We start from the raw sequence: 19947 nt of genomic DNA on the forward strand, positions 1-19947 counted from the left end.
TAATGTAATCATATAATTGATTTTTAATTAATTTACATGATTACATTAGTTGATTGAATTTATTTTTTTAAAGAGTAAAGGAAAAAAAAAAAGAAAAAGATAGCTGGATAGGAAAAGTAAAGAAGGTATACGGGTATATTATCCAAAAAATGGGTTTGAAGAATCAGAAGACTCAAAAAGGAAAAGTTTAAAATATAAATTTTCAAGATTTTGGTAATATAATGCTCGGGGGTGGGCCTCGACCTATGCAAGTTCGGAGAGGCTTACATTTCGAACCCAAACATAAAATGTCAGCCCAAGCAGCGTAGATAACTGCATGGTCCTCTTGGCTTGAGTGCGGTGTCACGAGGTGTTCGGCGCGAGTCCAAAACAGTCTTTTGACTGATGTCTATTGTCCAGTCTTTTTTTTTTTTTTTCTAAGTCTTCGGGTTTCTTGTTTGTGGTTGTCCAATCCATAGGGTTTTTACATGACTGATAATGTAAAATCGGTGAACCTTGAAAAGGTTTTCAAGGAACCTCGTAAATTAGAAAAAAAAAATTAATAGTGGAACTAGTATAACAATTCAATAAAAGAGCCTGTAGTTTTTTTTTTTTAATAAAAACATACTACATTAATATAATTCGCTTTATATATAATGTATATTTCGTTAAAATATTATTTTTTAAAAATTTCAATAAATATAAGGAATCTTTGTAGGTTTCTTCAAACAAATATGCCGTGAAGAGCCAATAGTACGAAGCAATCTAAGAAGATAAATTGTTGGCGTTCCGAAGAGAGAAGTGAAAGAGCGAGGAAAAGAGGGAAGCCTGAGAAGAGGCAGATTGAAGAAAGACGCTAGATAAGAGAAGAGAAAGAAGCAATCTCTATCACCTTGCCCTTGATTCCATAGCAATAACGTGAACATAATCAAGTTAAGACTTACGAGCTATTGACATTAATGCTCGACAAATCTGGTACCGTACGAGTATATGTTACATATATAAAGAAGACAACTTGGCACACCATGAACAGGTTCCAATCTGGTATCATCTGTCTTGCAGGTAATTTATAAAATAAAAAAATTATTCATCATTTTAATTTTTATTATCCTTTCATCATCTCATAATATGATATTAAATAATAAATTTATAAGTGAAATATAATAAATAATTTATAATCATTTAATATTGTATCACAAGACGATAAAAAATTATAAAATTCCCAAAATTCACCAACATTCTACGTGCCATTACTCCTAACAATTATTTCGGTCGGATGCCATTACTTCTAATAACTCTCGCTCTAAAATTATATTCAAATCGGCATTGCATCTCCATTTTACCACTTTCCCATCTGTCACACAATAACTGGACCTCTACTCTCTCAAATGCCCAAGCACACCCAGGAAGATAGCTATAGTCAAAATAGAACACGTTGCCAGAGACCAACAACTCAGGATCAAATACAAATTCTGACAGTAAATGATATACAAACCTCTGCATGCATTCCTGTAAATCTCAATAACAAATACATTTGGGAACACAACTGGAAAAAATAACAACAAATGATTTAACAATCCTATTGCTATGTACCTATGTATGATCGAATCATGTGTATTGTCAGAACACCTAACTTGAACAAAAGTTTCCCAAAAAAAGAATGTAAAAAATGAAACCAAAAACAAAACAAGAGAGAAAATCAAAGACAATCATTAAAGAAAAACCATTCCAACTTCAAACTCTTAACTTGGGCCTGATCCTTGTGCAGTATCTGTACTTGAGCTTGGTTCTGGCCCTAGATTAGACCTTCCCCTGCCCTGCTTCTCACTGATAGAATTCATCTTCTCCAACTTCAAGCCAGCTCTAAACCTTGCAATGAAGCTATCTGCCTTGGAGTTGACATCCGGGCTCGGACAGAACATTGGTGGTGTCGTTGCATCTCCACCCTCAGTCCCAACTGCGCCTTTCGTAGAACCAGCCTCCCCATCATCATCTAGGTCCGGCGAAACGCTGCGTGAGCTAGTATTGCTTTTTATCCTGACAAAGTCACCTTGCACCGCGAATTTCCAATCTGGCATTTTGAATGGTGGCGGCGGCGGCGGTCGCGGTATCTGAACGAGCGGCGACTCATTACCGGAGCTCATATTTTCATCGCCACCATTGAAACTGCTCGACTTAACCGGCAGCGGAGGTTTGCTGGCAGTGATAGGCCTACTTCCAGATTTGGTTTTTGACGCTGCGCGCGCTGTCTTAGCTACTGGTGGCGGCGGCGGCGGCGGATTCGGTGGTGGAACATAATTAACTTTCTTGGTCTTTCCCTTTTTGGAAGAGAACAGATTGTGAAAGACTGATGAAGATGAAGGCGGCGGAGGAGGAGGCGGAGGCGGAGGGGGAGGAGGAGGCGGCGATAGTGGGGGATGTAAAGGATAAGAAGAAGCGGGTTGGGGGTCTAGTAAAGTGTCGAAGTTTTCGACGCTCTTTTGTCTTGGTTTCTTCTTCCTCCTCCTTAGTGAGCTGAAGAAATCTTTGGTGCCAGAAGAGCCTCCTGACGATCTCTTCTTCTCATTCTTCCTGGCGGTGGTAGTTTGCTCCGCTTGTTGAAACACTGGAGAGCCTTTGGAGCCAGAAGAAGAGCCTCCTGACGATCTCTTCCTCTCATTCTTGCGGCCGGTGCTCGTTTGCTCCGCTTGTTGAGACACTGGAGGGGGTGGCGATGTTGGTGAAGGTTGCAAATTCTCGACTGCTTCCGAATAATCTCTTCCCTGAGTTTCAATCTGATCTTCATGGCGGTGTTCACCAATAGCTTGATAAGATGTTCTCTTCGCTCTGCGCTTAACCACATTTGGAGGCGAATGCGGCGGCGGTGGCGATGGACGCTCAGTAGCCTGAGGTGGCGGAGGAGGCGAATCTGATGAAAGTTCCTTTTTACGGACCACAAAAGTGTCCACTGCTATAGTCTTCGTCTCCGAGTATTCTCCTTCTTCTTCTCGAGGCTCTCGACGAGGCTGGCGGTAATGCATCTGATCCGATCCCGGAATCCGGTAATTACTGACGTCGGTGTCATCGTGAGATCGCCACCGATCATGTTCTGTCGCCCATGCAGACTCTTGACGCAGATCCGGGTACGAACTGCTACTCCTTAACCTTCTGAGGTTGTTATAGTTCTGGCTAGCCGTCCGATCTGCATATTCGTACCATCGGTGCGGGGTGGATGGATTTGACTTATTATAAGCCTCTTGCGATGAATTGGAAATGCTTGGATCTTCGAAGGAGCTCGTGGTGTCGTTATTGTTGTTTGTATTTCTACTGAGGAATCCGCAAGCAATGGCGAAAAGAACGAGCACTAGATTGAGGGAATCCCAGCTTTTCTTCACTAGATGTGGTCTAAATACTTGTGAGGTGAAAGAGAGAAACGAAGGAATTACTTTGAAGAAAAAGAAGAGGGCTATGACAAACAAGATTACAAGAAGAAGACCGGAGTTGAGGAAGAGAGACGATGAACTGCTACGGCGGCGGCGGTGGCTGAAATTGTCGGTGTTTTGTAGCCAAAATGGGGCGTCTTCCTCTTCTTCCATTATTATTTGAGGTTGAATTGGGTTTGCTTTTCAGAGAGGAGCGTGCAGGAGGACGAGAGGAGCCTTTTTCAGACACTTTTTTGCTTTCGTCTTTGCTTTTTCGTGGGTTTTGCTTTGCTGATGCTAATGGCCTGTTCGATAAGATAATATATATATATATATATATATGAGCACTGCTATTCCTACAGAAGTTTTTCACCGAAAACCTCTACCGAAAGGTAAAAGTTATTTTTTTTTTTTTTGCTTTTTTTTCAATCATTTTTTTAAACACTTTAAATATTTTTAAAAAATATAAAAAAATCATAAATTCATTTAAAAACATTCCTTAATCACTAAATAAAAATAAAAAAATAAAAAATAAAATAAAATACAATTTCGGTAGAAGTTTTGATAGAAAACTTATGTAAGAATAGTATTTTTCATATATATATATATATATATATAATTTTTCATATATTGATTATTGAGTGTGAAAAATGGAGAGCGATACACGGAGTATACTTTTTAATGTTATTTTTATTTTATTCCCCTGAGACATAAAAGCAATACGATTCGTACGTAGGAAAAAAGCTATCGTCCACGTTGTCTGTCAATTGCTAAAGAAGAAAAAATAAAAAGAGACAGCGAGATTGACTGACTACACTATTGGCACATGATTTATTATAGTAAGCCACGACCCTTTCTTGGTGGATACAATCATTGACAACCCATCAAATTCTTACCTTTTGTTTTGCGTTATTTTTCTGTTCATTTGGATTATGAGACGAGTAGAGAGATAATTTTTAATAAATTAAATAAAATATTATTTTAAATATTATTATTATTTTAAAATTTAAAATAATAATAATAAAAAAATAAAATAAAATAAATTACAAATATTTTTATATTTATACGGCACCTTAATTTTTCATCGAGTAAGACATACGACTTTGTTGCATACTTTTGTAGGAGTAGTTGTAGTTGGTGCGACAAAAAACTGATCTAAGCAACCTAAATTTGCGCCTTGCAACATGTTACTTTCACTATCTCTCAAGAAACCCAACTTATTTTCAGAAGAAGACCTCTTTCATCCACTAGAACAGCGTTCCCCTTTACTGCTTAAAAATGGAAACGAATGGGCATTATTACGAGTCACGACATCACCGATTTTAATAATTGTCATACATTCCGCGTACGACAATTAATAAATCCTACTGAACCCCCAGATTCAAAAAACATTAGAGTGTCTGAATTTGAATTTTGGTTACGTTTGAATTTTATCTCATCTCAATTTATTATTATAATTTTTTTAAATTTTTAAATAATAATAATATTTTATTATTTTAATTTAATTTAATTCAATTATTAGGTCAGACAATGATTGAGACGTTGAGAGAGAAAGGAAACCGCGTTTTACATTATCATGTTGTGTCTCTGTCAGGAATCGCCATCGGCACTGTTTAATACTTTCGCTGCAAGCTTTCAAATTCGGATGGTGCTTATAAAATATTTATTGTTCTTTTTTTTTAAGTATTTTTTAAATATTTTTAATTATTAAAAAAATAAAAAATATATATAATTTTATTAATAATCACTTTCTTAATTATTAAATAAAAATTTAAAAATTTAAAATACATGAGATAAATTTGAGAGATTCTAATAACATTTTCTTTCAAATTCACTCAAATGACAAGGAACGGTCTTTTTTCTTCTCTCATAGAAATTCGACCCCTTTTTATGGGCTAAATTACATGAAATTCAAATATCCAATGATAATGAAACTCAATTTCCCATGCAAACGAATTCTTGGGATGATATCTGCAAGATTAGAATGATTTTTTGGATTATGATGACAAATATCGAGTTTAGAGGAATGATTCCATTCCAAGAGGAAATTCGCACGAGAAGAATGCGAGTGATTGAAAAGAAAACATGTTTTTCTCCGTAATGGTGCCATTGGAACCCACACACACTATATATATATATATATATATATATATATATTAGGGTGCGTTTGGAACTTAAACCACTCTCAACTCATCTCAACTCATCATTACAACTTTTTCAAATCCCAACACAAAATATAATAAATAATTCAATTTTTTTAAATTCTAAAATAATAATAATATTAAAAAATAATATTTTAACAATATTTTATCATCTCAACTCAACTCACTTCAACATCCAAACACAACCTTAATAAATGCTCACCAACTCCATTATGAAGAGAAGGGAGGTCTGTCCCTGACTACCTTCCATTCATCGTGTACTAGGTGATGGAATAAAAAGAGGAATGCTTGGGAGCAGCCGGAAGCCGCAGCACACCGGCCAATTTTTTTTTTTTTTTTTTTCCACTCAATGCACTAGGTGTGCGCCGGCTTTCACAAACAGTAGGCTTATATTTATATTTTCTCGAATAAAAATCCCCTTCTATATGGAACCAAACTGATCATAAAAATATCATTCGTTTTTAACTTTTACTATCATCTCAATTAGAGCACTTGAGTCTGCCCACTTGCTTCACCGATTAGTAATTCCGGTAACGATAGACTTATAATTCTTTTATATTATTTTATCACTTTTAATATATTTATTTATTTTAAGTTTTTTTTTTAATATTTTTAATTATTAAAAAAAATTTTTAAAAAAATATAATTTTATTAATGATCACTTTTTAATTCTTAAGTAAGAGAGAAATTTGAAAAAAATTAAAAAAAATAATAAAAGAATGGTAGAAGAATGGTAAGGTTATGATTCTTCCGCATATTCCTAAGCAGCAAACTTTATTGTCAGGGACACTTTTGTCTGGTATTTCTAAAGATAAAGCTTAATTTCGTTCCAGTTTCCATTTTTAGCGTCACAATCTCTCGTTTGCTCCTGTTTTCATCGGGGCCGGGTGGGCTTGGGTGGGTAAGGTAAATTCTAGTCAGGACCACGGTCAGACAGGTTGGAATTGGATAACAGCTCTTGCTTGGGCGGTTTAAGTTGCTGCTTAGGTTGGTTTCTAATTGCATCGGCAATGGTCTAATTATTGTCAAGTTTAAAATTTAACTAGAATCTTAATATTTAGTTATAATATTAATTTTTAACTAGGTAAGTCCATATTAGACTAGCTATTATAAAGTTAAAATAATAATATAATATTATATATATATATATTTTTTACAAATACAATTTATATATATTTTAGATCTTCAAGTTTTATAGAAATAATGTGTCTACTCATACAGACACATTAGACACATTATTTCTACAAAGCATGAAGACACAGACACATTAGAAATAATGTAGCATTAGAACATTTGTTTGTAATTGACACTTGTTTGGATGAATATATATTTATTTTACTTATAAAAAAAAAGAAATAATGTGTCTACTCTATCAATCAATAGAAATAATGTGCATGCCATGCATGTTTTACCATTTAAAGAGAGAGGAAAATGATTAAATAATTAAATATTACTCTCCATTGTGAATAGTAGCTAGCCATATTTAGAGAGGACTTAAAATTTACTATTCATCAAGTCTTAAGTTTTAGACCATTGGCTAGTCCAATGTGGAGACTTTTTCTCACATCTAGCTAAAGTTTGGACTTGTATTGACATTTGACTAGTCCATTGCCAATGCTCCAAGGGCTAGTTTGTTTTTACAATCTATTTCATTTAATCATTATAATTTTTTTAAATTTTTACATAAAATAAAATAAATAATTCAAAATTTTTAAATTTCAAAATAAAAATAATATTTAAAAAATATATTATAATAATATTTTATTCAATTTTTTAACTTTAATTTTAACTCAATATTATTTTATCTGCAAAAACAAACGAGACACAATATTAGAGCTTATGAACTTTAAAGGTTTCTTCCAAATGATTCAAACAAGGCCTAATTAGAATAAAATAGTGCTGCATATATTTACAATTTTACTTACAAAATCCATTTTATCAGTTTTCCATTAAAATAATACTCATTTCCATCGTAAGGATGGGATGGAGGTCTGGGTTTCAAAACCCATTGGATGGCACATAACTTACTAATTTAAAGAAAAAAAGAATCCATGAAAGATCTGTATGTATATATATGTACTGTGTTTTGATTAATGAACCAATAAGCTTATCATAATTTCATCTACTACGTACATAAACTTCACACTTGCATTTTCTTAATGTACAAAGTTCTAATTATGCACAAGACTACAAGAGAAATCCAAAAATTGCTCTAGTTTTTTAGATAGCTGAACCTTCAGTGATATCAATCACCTCTTCTTGTACAAATACTGGAAGGAAGCTTTGGTTACGAACCATCAGCTCAAGCTTTTTACCGGAGGAGGGGGACACTAGTGATGGCTACTAAAAGCATAATTTTAGCAACAGAATAACGGCAGCTGTAATTACCACAGCAACTGTACATATCGAAGCCTGCGACGACCATAGCATTTAGAATCAGTGAAAAAGATAAATGCCATACTCATGCTTCAACATTATCATAGCAATTGAGATCCATATAATACTTTTCACGGCAAGATCTGTGTACGCCAGTGACTAGGGACAAGTGTGTGCGCACTGTGTATCAGTACCATTTGGGCATGCGTGTTGGTAGTGGGTTTCTAGGGAAACCATAAAGAAGAAATAGCTCAGATGTATAAGAGATTATCCACTTTACTACATTTGATTGAAATTTGCAACAAATAAGCAAATGAGCAGAACATTCAATTGATAGTGAGTGTGAAACTTACAGCTACTGCATTGGCAGCAAGTCCATCTCGCTCCCTTGGATCCTTGTGATAGTACCTTCGAAAGTAGAGAATTGCAGCATAGTACCACATCAGTGGGCATGCAAATCCTAGCAGAAGTCTGCCAGAGAAAGTCAATCGTCAGACACATACATACCCACGCTAAGGAGTGGGGAGGGCGGGGATCAGAAGAGCTATGAAAACTCACAAAAACCATCCAATTCCACAGCCAAATAAAGGAAGAGGCTTATCAAACATTCCCAATTGAGGGTTCTCTTCATCTTTAATTTTGGTGTAGTCACCATTTCTGTAGTCCACTGCATCGGTTGAGAGTCCTGTGTTTAATGTATACCTTCAGCAACTTATTCAGTCACTTTTACATTAAGCTAAGAGTTATGATAAATACACAACCTTTTCTATGACTCTTTTTACAACTCTGTGTAAAATGTAAGGCAATTATGCAAAATTTGAAATTTAAATCAGATGGGAAACACAAAATGAAATAAAAAAAAACTTTAATATTTTTTATGAAGTGGTACTGTCATATTGGTTGATTGTAAAATAGTTGTGTTTATATCATTATTCTAAAGATAAAGACAGATTTGCTAGAGATTCTAGCAAAAAATACAAACAACAATGGACACAATGATGCGGCTGAAGGAAAGGGGTCAATTGTCAATTTGTCATCTCTTATGAAATTTTAAACTTCAGAAACTTAGGCTTAACATGGGGGCTGACGTGCGACATCAAACAAGGTATGCATGGCCTTTGAGGTTGCAACAAAGAAATTACAATAAATGTTTTCAGTTTGACCAGTTATAGAAGAGTATGGGATGTGTTTTTTCTTTTTATACGTGTTCCATTGAGTGCACAGTGCCCATTAGTTTTCTTTTAATTTCATCACTAATGTGCAATTTGCTTCCTGTTAAAACAAAAACATCCACAACAAACAACCCTTACAACCCCAATCTATCAATGCTCCATCACCACAGAACAACCAACAGCTATTAAACCATCTTCCTCATGTACTACAGAAGTCATCCACACTTCAGTGTGTTCTACATTCACCTTGAACAAAAAATTACTGATTTCCAGAACAGATACTGAGCTGCTGAGGTTCTTGGTTTATTCTTAATATCAGGTCAAATCAACAGTGACAAGTGTTTGTTTGTTATATGGATGAAAGTTGAAAAAATAATCATGATTCACATGATAAATACAAAATATCAAATCATACTGCACATTGTCTAGACTCTATGATACTTAGAACGTTTCTGACAGTTGTTGAAAACATACCCCGCCTAGTTATATTAACCAAAAATTTTCTTTGATAGCAAGCAGAGGAATTTCAATAAGAAAGAAAACATTGTTTTCTGATTGATTTAAAGAAGGATCAGAGGATGAATAACTTCCCAGCACTAAGACAAACTTCTCTCCAGTATCATACTAGCTGACGTATGCTACGATAGTGAACCAAACAGGTAAATTATTAATGTTGAGCAAATCAAGTTTCTATGATAAACAGCTTGTTGACTTTAACTAAAACAAAATTAAGAATCTTTAAGATTTCCAAGAAAATTTCATTTGTGCCCAACAGTAACATTGTAAGGAGGTTTCAAGGGCTTGTAGACAATCAAGCATCACTTCTACTCATTGGTCTGCCACTTGACCTTGTGTCGGACCAACATGTTTAAAAGGAGGAGGTCCTGTCATATTAGACATTTCTCAGCTCATTGTTTTAAAATAAATTTAAGGCAACTTTATGCCCAGGGTGTTTCACGTCTCCAAAACCAATATTTAAGCAGTAAATATCATTCCACAAGGGTCACACAGACAAAGATTATAACCACATGCTAGTCTGTTTGCATCAAGACCATTTACAAATAAACCAATAATGGACATCAGAAAGCCCACGCTATTTTTTCTCTTAAAATCAAACAAGAAATATTAAAGCAAGTCAAAATTATAATAAGAAAAAAGAAAAGATGAAGAACACAGGGGGAAGCAGTGTACTCTGATCCATGCGTCTGAGAGGTCAACTTTCAAAATACTCTCAGCTCCTCTCTGCCTTTGAAGTACCTGCTACATGAATACCACTATTGACCAGCGAATTTGATAACTAAAGCAAGTCTTCCAGGGTCATCAAGTAGTTTCAAACAGTATGAGAGACTGATTGATAATAAAGTTCCAATTTACTTGTGCAGCTGGATGCATCAACCCAAAAGGTAAGAGTTGGTGTAGCACAATCACTAGTTCCCCAGGTGAGCTGTAGACGTTTGCGATTTGGAAAAGATGGAAAGAGAAGAACCTCATGCAAATTTTCATAATTCATCACTAGTTTTGATTTAAACGGATTTTTTTTATGAAAATTTTCCAAAAAATTTAAATGCCAACAATCAAGTTAAGCTTCCTCAAACATTGAAGACCAGAAAACTCAAGTCAAATTAAGAAAAGCCACTGACGATAAGGGGGAGGGGGAAAATCTCACATGTATATGAGCATACAAAGGCATTAATTTGAAAATCAACCCAAGCATTCAGAAATAAGTACTCGGTTAAAATCAACACCAAAGAAAACCAAATTTACATGCTTAGTCAAGTAAAAAAAAAAGGTCACGAGTTGCAGTTTTTTCGGTTACTTCTAGGTCACCTATACAAATATAATTCAAAATTTCCAATACCCTCACCCACTCCCCCCCCACCACCCCCAAAAACAAGAATTTGCAGCTGATATTTATAAATTGTATATCTTTCTTTCTTTTTTTCTGCATAAGTTATGATTTGTATATCAATACAGTTAACAGAAGCATTCATAAAAAACTATAAAACTGTAAAAAATACGAATTTGCGCACCGATAAGAATACCAAGAAATTTCATCAAGCGCCACCAGAAACAGGAAAATGAAAACGAAATTGGGAAAAAAAAAGGTAGAACCACAAAGGAGACGAATTCTATCAAATCCATAAGAAAGAAAACCCACGCAAAAGATATTAATGAATTATAAGAAGAATCACGAAATTAGAAAACCCATATCCATAATTTCAGCAAAATGTCCATAAAGCATACCAATTTAACCATGAAATAGTTAAATGACCCCAAAACTCAAGTTTCCAACTCTTACAACCACAGAGAGAGAGAGAGAGGGAGAGAGAGAGAGAGAGAGAGATTGCCTCTAGAGCTACAGCAAAAGGAGAGCTGAAAAGGGGCAGACAGCAGCTTATACTGGGCAAGGGATTTCTCCAGAGCATGCAAGAGCAGCTGTAAATTAGTGAAGGAAAAAGGCAGTTTACGATAATATAGGTAAACTCTTATGGTTTTACACGGCTATGATGCGTGTTTCTCCATAGTTTACTCAACTCAAAGAATGATTAAAGAAAGGAAAGCTGGAGGAAACATATCGCACAATCCCCCTCTCCCACTTTGAGCAACACGTGACTGTGCCAAGGAGTAATCGCTTGTTCCCAAGATTCATAATTTCCATACGACGTCGTTCTTTTGAAAAAAATTTCTATTAGCTTAGAGTATTTTTATTGGATTAGCTAAAGTTAAAGTATATTTTTGATGAATATAAGATAAATTTAACATTTAGCTATTATATTCACATAAGTTTCTACATTGGAATAGTCATTTTTTTATTATATGACAATAAAATAATATAAGATGAATTTAACTTTGACTATTCACATCAAAATTTTCACATTAGATTATCTATTTATTCATTATATAGTAATGAATAATTAATAAGTTTAAAAATTTTTAATTTTTTTAATTATGAATTTATTTTATTTTATCATATTTTACTATTCATAATATTATATATTAATTAGTAATTGTATTCTAATTATATTTTTTTAATTGTCATTTAAAATGGAGAGAGAAATAATTGATATTAAAGGGAGAGAGAAAAAAGAATATAAAATAGATTTGATGAATGAATAATTCCTTTCAAATTTAGAAATAATTTTAGATATTACTGTAACTATATTTCAAATATTTGGAATATAGCTATTTCAATGTGAGCTATTTTATGACTTAATAGCTAAATTCTCATTGGATTTAGCTTTTACCTAATCCAATGAGAATGCTCAAGACGTCGTTTTGGCATCCAGGTCTCATTTATTTTAAAAAAATATCTCATCTCATTTAATAATTATAATTTTTTTAACTTCTAATATAAATAAAATAAATAATTTAATTTTTTTTAATTTTAAAATAAAAATAATATTAAAAAATATATTCTACTGATATTTTATTTAATTTTTTAATTTTAAGAACGATTCATTTATAAAAATAAACGAGCCGGAGACGTGATATGCAACAATCCGGCCCGTTATTAGCCCAGACCGCCCGGTTTTACAAAAGAAAAAAGAAAGCACCAAACGGTGCGTTTTGTGGGTTTAAGCCCTAAGCCCTTCTTCTTCGCCCCCCCCCCCGCCCACCACGTCTCCTTCGCCAATCTCCCGTCTCTCTCTCTCTCTCTCCTGCTGAATTTCTGTTGCCCCGCACCAACCTGCAGTACGCCATCCGTGCCCGTCTTGTACTCGCCGTCCGAATACCAGGTCTACACCGGTAAGCCTCTCCGACCATTCTCCCTCCCTCCCTCTGTAACCCACTCTCTCCCCCTCGTCCGTCTCTCTCTCTCTCTGTCTACCTGTTCCTCTCGGGTTCTCTCTTCTCTTTCTCCATCTCTCTCAGTTCGCTCTCTCTATTCTCCCCGTTGTGCCGCAGCGCGTCGTGCATCGCCGCTGCCAAGGCCTTGCTCCACAGGCCACGCCGCCGCAATCCTTTGCCGTCTCCGGTTGCTGCTCGTCACGCCGGTAATTTTCCTTTCGTCCCTCTCTCTTCTCTGTTTCTGTCTCTCTCTCTCCGTCTACTGCTCTCACTTCGCTCTCTCTCTTTGTGGAAGGATAGCCCCTGCGACCAGTAGAGGCTACCGGAGGTAGCCACACCGCCTCATTTCGCCTAGCGTTTCAGACCAACACGAACCATCTCTAGGCAGCGCCACCTCACTCTCTAATTGACCGACCACCGCTCCGAGTTGAGTAAGGTGCCCTCGATCTCTACCCACGCTATCACCCTTAATTTTCGTGACTGATTTGTTTGGTGCCTACTGGAAGATTGGGTTTCTATGTTGGATGTTTTTTTTTGTTTTTTGAAAGATCTATGTTGGATGTTGGAATTGTGGTTCGAGTAATTTCCTGGCTTGGTTGATGTTGGAAAGTTCTTTGATGGTAACTTTTTTTGAACTTATAAAACAAAGTCATGGTCGAGGAGGGATTGAGGGAATGGTTGTAAGATGTGAGTTGCTGTTTTGATGTGTCAGGAGCATGGATGTAAACATGATGTGTGTTGGAATGAGATTTAAGCAAATCCAAGGAGTAGGGCCGTAAGGAATTCAGTCCGGATTGGAAAAACCGACCGGACAGACCGGAATCATTTGGTTCGGACCGGACCGAAGTTAAGACCAGTCAGTCTCAATCCATCAAATATGAAATTTTTTATTTTCGATCCGATCCTAGGGCAGGATTTTTTCACTCCTGACTGGCTGAATATACATATACATATTTTTTAATATTATATATATTATTTTATATAATAATTATATAATAAATTAGATAATTTTCATCTAACCTATCACTATTGACAATATAAAATGTTAAGTATACAATAATACAATTACTAATATGCTATCAATTAACTAATGTATTATATCACTTAATTAATATATCACCATTAACTAAATACTATCTAGTATCTACAGCTAATTAAAGTAATTAGATAAACTTTTTTGTAAAATATCTAAGTTACAAATAAGTATGAAGTATATATGTTCAATGACAATTATTCATTAATCATATACAAAAATGCATTAACTATCATAATAACATATTAAAAAAAAAGAGCGGTGCTACTCCCACCACTGTAGCTCCCGCTGGGGCTTTTGGAATGAGTTTTATTTTTTGTATTTTTTTACATGTATTTTTTAACACATTTAAATATATTTAAAAAAATAAAAAATTCATAATATTATTAAAAAATACTTACTTAATCATTAAGTAAAAAATAATAATAAAAAAAATAAAAAACTCACAGCAGTAGAAACTAGCGGTAAAAGTAGTATTTTCCTAAAAAAAACTATCATAATACATTTACATACACTACATTAGTATTAAGTTAATAATTAACATCATAAATATTATTAGAATTAATTATTTTTTAATGAGTTAGTTATATAATCCACAATTCACACTAAGGACTCACTTAATTTTAATTTTAGTACTTTAAATAATTTTGTTATTAATTTTTCTGCAAAAAAAAAAAAAAACAAGAGGACATGTTCCAATCTCATATGAAAGCGGCGCCGATTAGATCCAATTGATGACGCAACTCACTTTTTTTTTTAAATATCCATGTATTGAAATGGCGTCTTTTGGATTAAAAATTAATCCAAACGGCGCTGTTTCAACATAGAATCAACACAAATTCAACTCTTTCCTCATTCGGTCCTGAGCATCACTATTCACTCATCTCTCTCTTTGCCCCTTTCAAAAAACCCTAGAGCTCAGCCACCGTCGCCGTCGCAGCTCCTGGCTCCTCCGTCGCACAGTGCCACTGCATCAAAGGTACGAAATCTCGATTTACTTAGCATAAATTCAAGTTTCTAATTTCTATTTCAACCACATACACATTCCACATAAGATATTTCTCATGTATACTTCCTGTGTACTTGGGCTTTGCCTATTATTATGAATAAAACTTATTGATTACTTATAAAAAAAAACATACACATTCCACATATTTACACGGATACAATATGAGAAATTAATCCAAACAGCGAAATGGGGGTTTTGTGAACTGGAATTTGGGTTATGTGAATCTATTAGGATGTTTTGTACAATGATATTGTTATTGCATTATCACTTGGAATTGGAAAATTTTCCACTGAAGTAGTGAACTCCTTTGTGGGTGTGTTGGGTTTTAGGACCAGTACTGATTAATATTGTGGATTCTAGTATACATTCTGTTTATTTATAATATTATATTGCCATAATACTCAAGAAGCTTAAAGTTAAACTCATGCATGCATTTTGAATTTTTGATCAAGAAGCTTAATTCTCCCTGGTGTTTCTGAGCAGTTGCTAGTGGAGGAAGTGGGGTTTTACACAACAAATGTAAGTGGGTAGGGATGCTGGACACAACAAATTGAGGAAGTTTAAACTTAAACGCATACTAATTGAGGAAGTTTGCACAACAATTTGAACTGTCTTAATTAAAAACAGATGTTCTTTTCTGTGGGTAGGGATTATGGACAAGCATAACAGGGGTAGTGGGGGGACTATTTTTCAGACTGCATATAAGAATAGCACAACAATTTTCCATATGCATTAGCAACATTAAGTGTTATTGAAAAATAATCAAGGGTAGTGGGGGGATTAATTTTTAGACTGCATAAATCTGGATAAGCATAATGTGCATAACAGATGATTGAACTAACAAATAGTTTTCTCAAATTTCTCATTTCTTCTTGGCTTTATATTTAATCTAATTTTTGTTTTATTATTTTTCTAGATGGACCCTACAAAAGAAGTGATTCCGGGAGACTCTACCACGGATGATGCTAACGAGTCATCACAAGGGCAACGCATTCCTCCACTCTCACTCAATGTAAGTACTAAGACGGTTAAGTCTCAAACTGCTCTAGGTTGGAAGGCTAAGGATGAAGGAAGTAGTAGTGAGGGACTTGTGCCCATAACATTTAGTGTTGAGGCTTGCAGACAAGCCTTAGCAGAGATGATTATTCGTGATGAGTTGCCCTTTAAGTTTGTTGAGGGGGAGGGTTTCAAGAAGTTTATGCATGTTGTTTGCCCTATGTGGGTAGAGATTCCATCTCGTGTTACGATTGCGAATGATTGTTTTACTGTGTATTTGAGGGAAAAAAATAAGTTGAGAAGTGCTCTTCAAGGGCAACGGATTTCCCTTACCACGGATATATGGACATCCATGCAAAACCTGAATTATATGTGTCTCACTGCACACTTTATTGATGATGATTGGAATCTACACAAGATGATTCTTTCTTTTTCTTTAGTAGAAAACCACAAGGGTGGTACACTTGGTAGGGCCATAGAGATGTGCTTGCATGATTGGGGGCGACCGAAAATACTTGCAATCACTCTTGATAATGCAAGTTCTAATAATGAAGCAATTTCTTATTTGAAAAAGAAAACCAAGTATAGGAAGGACACTGTTTTGGAACATGAATTCTTGCATATTCGATGTTGTGCCCACATCTTCAACTTAATCGTCCGTGAGGGGTTGAAAGAATATGATGAGTCTATTGCCAAGGTGAGAGGTGTTGTGAAATATGTTAAATCTTCTCCTCAAAGGTGGAGTACATTTAAGAAATGTATACAACTAGAAGAGATTACGTGCAAAAGTCATGTTTGCCTAGATGTACCAACTAGATGGAACTCCACCTATCTTATGTTGAAGAGGGCTGAAAAATTTCAAAAAGCTTTTGAACGGTTAGAGGAAGAAGATTCGGGATTCCTTACTAGTATTGGAGACGACGACGACGACGATGATGATGTGGTGAGTAGGAGAACGTCAACAAAGTTAGAGCCTCCCAACAATAATGATTGGGAGAAGGTAAGGTTGTTTGTGAGATTTCTTCGACTATTTTATGACGCAACTTTACGTTTCTCGGGGGGTGAATATGTAACTTGCAACTCTTTTTTTACGGAGTTATTTATAATTCAAGATGCGATTAATATGGAGTGTGAAAAAGGAAGCCTGAGATTAATGGCAACAAATATGAGGAAAAAGTTTGACAAATATTGGGGCAATATGGATAATTTGAATATGTTGTTATATGTTGGGCTTATTCTTGATCCTCGATACAAGATGCGATATCTCGAGTTTTTATTGGAATTAATGTATGTCCATGATCCAACAAAAGCAATTGATTTGAGTTTGAAGGTGAAAAATGCTTTAACCCGCATGTATGATGCATACGTTGAAAATGAAGAAGGGAACAATTCTGGTCAACAACAGCAACGCACAAGTCCCCCATGTGAAGATGTAAATCCTACAGTTAGTAGGTTTAAGGATAGAACGGCACAGAGAATGGCCCTATTTAGGCAATGGTTACAGTCGACAAACTCTTTGCAAAGCAAGTCAGAGGTTGATAGATACCTAGCTGAAAGTTGTGTGGAACAAGAGGCTAATTTTGATATTATAAATTGGTGGAAGGTTAATTCAGGTAGATATCGCGTACTTTCAAAAGTTGCACGTGATATTCTGGCAATACCAGTGTCTACAGTGGCCTCTGAATCTGTATTTAACACAACAGGTCGTGTACTTGATCATTTTCGAAGTAGTTTATCTCCGATGATGGTAGAAGGCCTTATTTGTGCACATAATTGGCTCCGTTCTTCTTCTACTCCAATTGTCCTTAGGACTTTAATGGATAAGGTGGATGATTTTGGGAAGCAGCTAGATATGAGTATGTAACAAATTTGTTTCATTTTATATTTTTTAACGATTCATTGATTTATATGTTATATAAATTTATGTAATTTGTTTTTGTTTTTTTTTTTTCACCTTTTATGTATAGAACTTGTTGGGGAGGTTGAAAGTTCTATGGAGGCGTCGAATACAATGTCTACAGCTAATGCAGATGAATGAGGTGAGAAGAATATACTACTATACTATTTATTTTCATTAGCATAAAACAAAATTTTAAACTAATACATTTATTTATTTGCTATGTTTTTGCAGTAAAGTTGTGGAAACTTGGAGTTTTGGACTTGGAGACTGTTATGCCCTTTTATTTTTTATTCAGTCATTTGTAATATCACTTTATAAGTAGGTGGGTTATGGCTAGATGCATAGATTGTAAATTGTAATAATTTTTATGTGTCATTTACTTTACTTTTTTGGTTTTTTAATTTTTTTTTCTTTTATTTAAAGTTTGGATGATTAGGGATTTTTTTTTTTTTAAATTTCTTTATTTTTTTGTTTTTAATTTTATTAGTATGATTGATAACCTTTTTTGGATGGATATGGATAATTTTTATTTTTATTTGTTCCTTTGTTCTATTTTTTATTTATTTATAATTTGGATGTTATTGGCATATTGCATATTTTTCAAATGTTTTTCCTATGTTATGTATGTTATTAAATTGACCCATTGATATTGGTTAGACCGATTGGACTGATAGGCAACGATTCGGTTCGGTTTGTATGTGAATTCGGTCTAGTCTAGTGTGGAAAAATTTTGGACTGAAAGAATTTGGTCCCGTCCCAAAAATCCTCTAGGGATTGACTGGACCAGACTGAATTCACCCATACCCAAGGAGATTTGGATCTTTTAACTTCTAATTAACAATGTATGTGAATTCCGTTCAGTCTAGGGTGGAAAAATTCTGGACCGAAGGAATTTGGTTCGGTCTCAAAAATCTTCTAAAGATCGATCGGACTAGATTGAATTCACCCCTATCCAAAGAGATTGGATCTTTTAACTTCAAATTAACGATCTCTACTCAAGGAAGTTTATGGAAAAAGTTTATTTGGATTTTGCTTTTTCATTGGATTACTTGTGCAACCTCTAGCAGCTTATTATGCAAATGAGATTTTACTTTATTTCTTTGGGCATCTTCTTGTGTTCTTAACGGAGCTGGCTTCAATGACTTTCTTGTATCCCTTTCTAGCTTCTTTTTATGTAACTAGGTGTATGTTGTTTTTATATCCATTGTACTTGGAGTATGCCTATTTACTTCTATTAATAACATGTTATCTTATTTATGAAAAAAAAGAAAATCATCATTAATGTCTCATTTGCTTCCTCCGATTAATTCCCATCTGATCATTCCCCTTTCTGGCTAAGAGAGACTTTTGCAATTAATTACAGGCCAAAATGCTCAACTAAATTTCTCAATCTTTCGATCATGTTAGCAATTTAGGGCTAACTCCGACACCAAACTGCTTAAAAGTCATAAATACTTCCAATTCCTTTCCTTTCCTTTCCACCTACATATATAATGTTCATCATGGCATAACAAATTTACCACTTTTACTTTGTTTCATTGAACGAGCCAGGGCATTCATTGACTTGCTTGTGAAATTCGGCTTCATTTACAAAGGTTGCTGTAATTTCTTGTTTTTGTATTTATTATTAGATCAATTTTTTGATAAATAATTCAGCTTCACTGTGCTCTTTTTATCTCCAATAATTATTTGGTTACTATTTCTAGAGTAGACATGTATGGACCTCTTTGCTCATTCTGTTCTTTCTCCATTGTGTCTTGCTATGAACTTTAACAGTAGATGTATAATGTTTTAGAGTGAGGCTGGATTCTGTAGTGGATCCTCTATTCAATCATATTTATATGTCTCATGGCTTTACTGCCTCACACTCATCCAACAGATTGAAGTTCTTAGTTCTTTTAATGTGTCATTGTTATATTCTCTCTGTGATCTGCCTTTTTACTTCTCTTGTATTGTTCTGGGTGGTCCAAAAGCAGCGTGTGTCGGTTGTGCTGGCTTTGCAGCATTATCTGTCCTGATTGAGAAGCTTTTAGATAGATAGACACGATTGATTTGGTGCCCCCATTGCTTCCTATCTTGTCCCCGTTTTGCAAGCAAGTCTCGTTTAGATGTTGAGATGGTGAAATGAAT

The 19947-nt window shown here is 34.7% G+C and overlaps 2 protein-coding genes across 2 annotated transcripts; both read right to left on the minus strand.

The window, feature by feature from the left end:
- Positions 1 to 1420: 1420 nt before the first annotated feature.
- On the minus strand, positions 1421 to 3681 carry LOC109002007 (WAS/WASL-interacting protein family member 3). Its single transcript, XM_018979561.2, has one exon. It carries the CDS (start codon positions 3552 to 3554, stop codon positions 1722 to 1724), a length of 1833 nt encoding a protein of 610 aa, XP_018835106.2. The 5' UTR covers positions 3555 to 3681; the 3' UTR covers positions 1421 to 1721.
- Positions 3682 to 7589: 3908 nt separating this feature from the next.
- LOC109002010 lies at positions 7590 to 11670 on the minus strand. Its single transcript, XM_018979567.2, has 5 exons — positions 11439 to 11670; positions 10282 to 10347; positions 8477 to 8603; positions 8272 to 8389; positions 7590 to 7954 (listed from the first exon to the last, which is right to left on the minus strand). The coding sequence occupies exons 2-5, from the start codon at positions 10289 to 10291 to the stop codon at positions 7886 to 7888; spliced, it is 324 nt and encodes a 107-aa protein (XP_018835112.1). The 5' UTR covers positions 10292 to 10347; positions 11439 to 11670; the 3' UTR covers positions 7590 to 7885.
- Positions 11671 to 19947: the final 8277 nt, after the last annotated feature.

This window comes from Juglans regia, chromosome 7, assembly GCF_001411555.2.
Source record: "Juglans regia cultivar Chandler chromosome 7, Walnut 2.0, whole genome shotgun sequence".
NCBI lineage: Eukaryota > Viridiplantae > Streptophyta > Magnoliopsida > Fagales > Juglandaceae > Juglans > Juglans regia.